General features: G+C 51.5%; 1 protein-coding gene across 1 annotated transcript in view; it reads left to right on the forward strand.

Annotated features, from left to right (window-relative positions):
• Positions 1-208: 208 nt before the first annotated feature.
• taldo1 (transaldolase 1) overlaps positions 209-2,760 on the forward strand; it is a 19,796-nt gene continuing 17,244 nt past the window's right edge. Inside the window, exon 1 of the mRNA XM_020526580.2 lies at positions 209-409. Coding sequence (XP_020382169.1) covers positions 307-409 — 103 coding nt within the window. The 5' untranslated portion in view covers positions 209-306. The remainder of the gene's footprint in view (positions 410-2,760) is intronic.

A 2,760-nucleotide genomic window follows, 5' to 3' on the forward strand; every position in this document is an offset into this window, starting at 1 on the left:
GGGGCTTCCATTGGCTGTTCGGCCCGTTCCGGAAGCCCGGAAGTCGCTGCGATTGGCTGCGGCGTTGCCTATCGCCGCCTGATTGGCTGGTAACTGCCGCCCACCCCAACGGGCGGAGGCCTAGCCGGCTGCCTATTGGCCAGCGGGCAGCGGACGGCGGCGTGACCTCAGGCAGCGGCGCGCTGGATTGGTCGGTGCCGAGCGTGAGGCCGAGCGAAGACCTCCACCCTCCCACTCCACTCCCTGTCCCCGCCCCGTCACTCCGCCTTTGCCCTATAAAGCGCCGGCCGCTCACCTACTCCCACCATGGCAGATTGCGACTTGACAGCCAAGCGGCAGAAAATGGCGTCTGTGCTCGATCAGCTGAAGGAGTTCACAGTGGTGGTAGCGGACACTGGGGATTTCAACGGTGAGGGGCGGGTTTCTCCATGGCAACAATTGGGGAGGGTGGTCTCCATGGTAACGGGGTGGGGGGAATGTCTCTGAGCCTCTTGGGTTTTTTTTCCCCCCCAGGTACTGGTTACTCTCGGGGTTTAATTGGATTTAATCTGTCCCCAAACCCTGCTGTTTCTTGCCTAAGGATGCATTAAGGGCCGGCGTCTCTCCGGGGCTGCCCTCCCTTCCCATCCCCTTCACTGTCCGGCCTCGGGCATTCCTCCTGAATCCAGGCTCGGCCTACCTCTCCAGCCCCGCCGCCGAACCTGCTTCCCTGGTATCCAGTCTTGGATCAGCTGCGATTCCCTTCAGACGGTTGTGGATCGGCCGGTAAACACTCGGCCTCTGAGTCCTGTTCTCTCCGCTCTAGGGAGCCGCGCACACGCACACAAAATCAGGGGTGACATTGTAGCGCTGTGCTGAAAGTGTCCTGCAGTTTTCAAAACTTTTATTTTTTTTCCCCCTGTGTTCGGCTGAAAGATGCCCTTTCAGTTGAATGTTAAGAATCCTATGGCATTAGTTTGAAGCAGAGCTGGGGAGTTATCCTCTGTTCGCCCATGGTTACCCTCCAATGAACATCACTACTCGTAGAGATTGCAAACTGGCTGCTGCTTTTCCAACATTGTAACAGTGACTATACATCAAAAGTCATGTCTAACAAATCTCTTGGAGTGTTTGAAGAGGTCGCCAAGAGGATGGATGAGGGTAGGGCAGTGGATGTTCTCTATCTGGACTTTAGTAAGGCCTTTAAGGTCCTGCACAGCAGGCTAGTCATGAAGGTTAGGTTGCATGGGACCCAGGGAGAGCGAGCCATTTGGATTCAAAATTAGCTCAATGGTAGGAAGCAGAGGGTGATGGTTAAAGGTTGTTTCTCGGCCTGGAGACCCTTGACTCGTGCTGGACCACAGGGGCCAGTGCTGGGACCTTTGCTATTTGTTATTTACATAAATTATCTTGACGTGCATGTACAAGGCATGATTAATAATTTTGCAGGTGATGCAAAATTAGGTATTGTTTAATAGTGAAAAAGGTTGTCAAAAATTACAGGGAATTGTGATCAGACTGTGAAGTGGGCTGAGGTTTGGTAAATGCAATTCAATACAAATAAGTGTGAGATGTTGCTCTTTGGAAAGTCAAACCAAGATAGGACTTGTACTGTAAATGGTAAGATCCTGAGGAGTGTTATGGAACAGAGGGACCTAGGAGTCCATGTACGTAGTTCGTTGAAAGCAGTGTCACAGGTAGACAGAGTGATGAAAAAGACATTTAGCATGCTGGCCTTCAGTCGAGGCACTGACTACAGGAGTTGAGACATGATCTCACAGTTGTATCAGTTGTTGGTGAGGCTGCACTTGGAGTATTGTGTACAGTTTTTGTCACCCTCTTATAGAAAATACATAGTTAAACTGGAAAGTGTGCAAAGAAGATTTACAAGGATGTTGCCAGGACTAGTAGGCCTGAGTTATAGGGAGAGGTTGGCCTGTTTAGGACTTTATTCCTTGGAGCTTAAGAGAATGAGGGGTGACCTTTATTGAGGTGAATAAAATCATGAGGGGCATAGATAGAATGAATGCATATAGTCTTTTTCCCAGGGAAGGGGCATTGAAAACTAGAAGGCATGGGTTTAAGGGGTGAGGGGAAAGATGTAAGAAGGACCTGAGGGGTAACTTCTACAGAGTGGTGCATATATGGAATGGTCTGCCAGAGATAGTGGTTGAGGCAGGTACCATAGCAACATTTTAAGAAACACTTGGATAGGTACATGGATGAGAAGGGTTTAGAAGAATCTAGACCAAATGCGGCCAATTGGAGCTAGCTGAGTGGGCACCAGGGTCCTTGGTCCAGGAACTCCCTACCTATGTCCATGACACCACCCACGCCCTCCACCTCCTCCAGAACTTCCAATTCCCCGGTCCCCAACATCTCATCTTTACCATGGACATCCAGTCCCTCTACACCTGCATTCCCCATGCAGATGGCCTTAAGGCCCTCCGCTTCTTCCTGTCCCGCAGGCCCGACCAGTTCCCCCTCCACTGACACCCTCGTCCGCTTAGCCAAACTCGTCCTCACCCTCAACATCTTCTCTTTCAATCCCTCCCACTTCCTACAGACAAAGGGGGTGGCCATGGGTACCCGCATGGGCCCAAGCTGTGCCTGCCTCTTTGTAGGATACGTGGAACAATCCCTCTTCCGTACCTACACTGGCCCTAAACCCCACCTCTTCCTCCGTTACATTGATGACTGTATCGGCGCCACCTCGTGCTCCCACGAGGAGCTCGAACAGTTCATCCACTTCACCAACACCTTCCACCCCAACCTTAAGTT

Source organism: Rhincodon typus, chromosome 17, assembly GCF_021869965.1.
Source record: "Rhincodon typus isolate 14 chromosome 17, sRhiTyp1.1, whole genome shotgun sequence".
In the NCBI taxonomy this organism is placed as follows: domain Eukaryota; kingdom Metazoa; phylum Chordata; class Chondrichthyes; order Orectolobiformes; family Rhincodontidae; genus Rhincodon; species Rhincodon typus.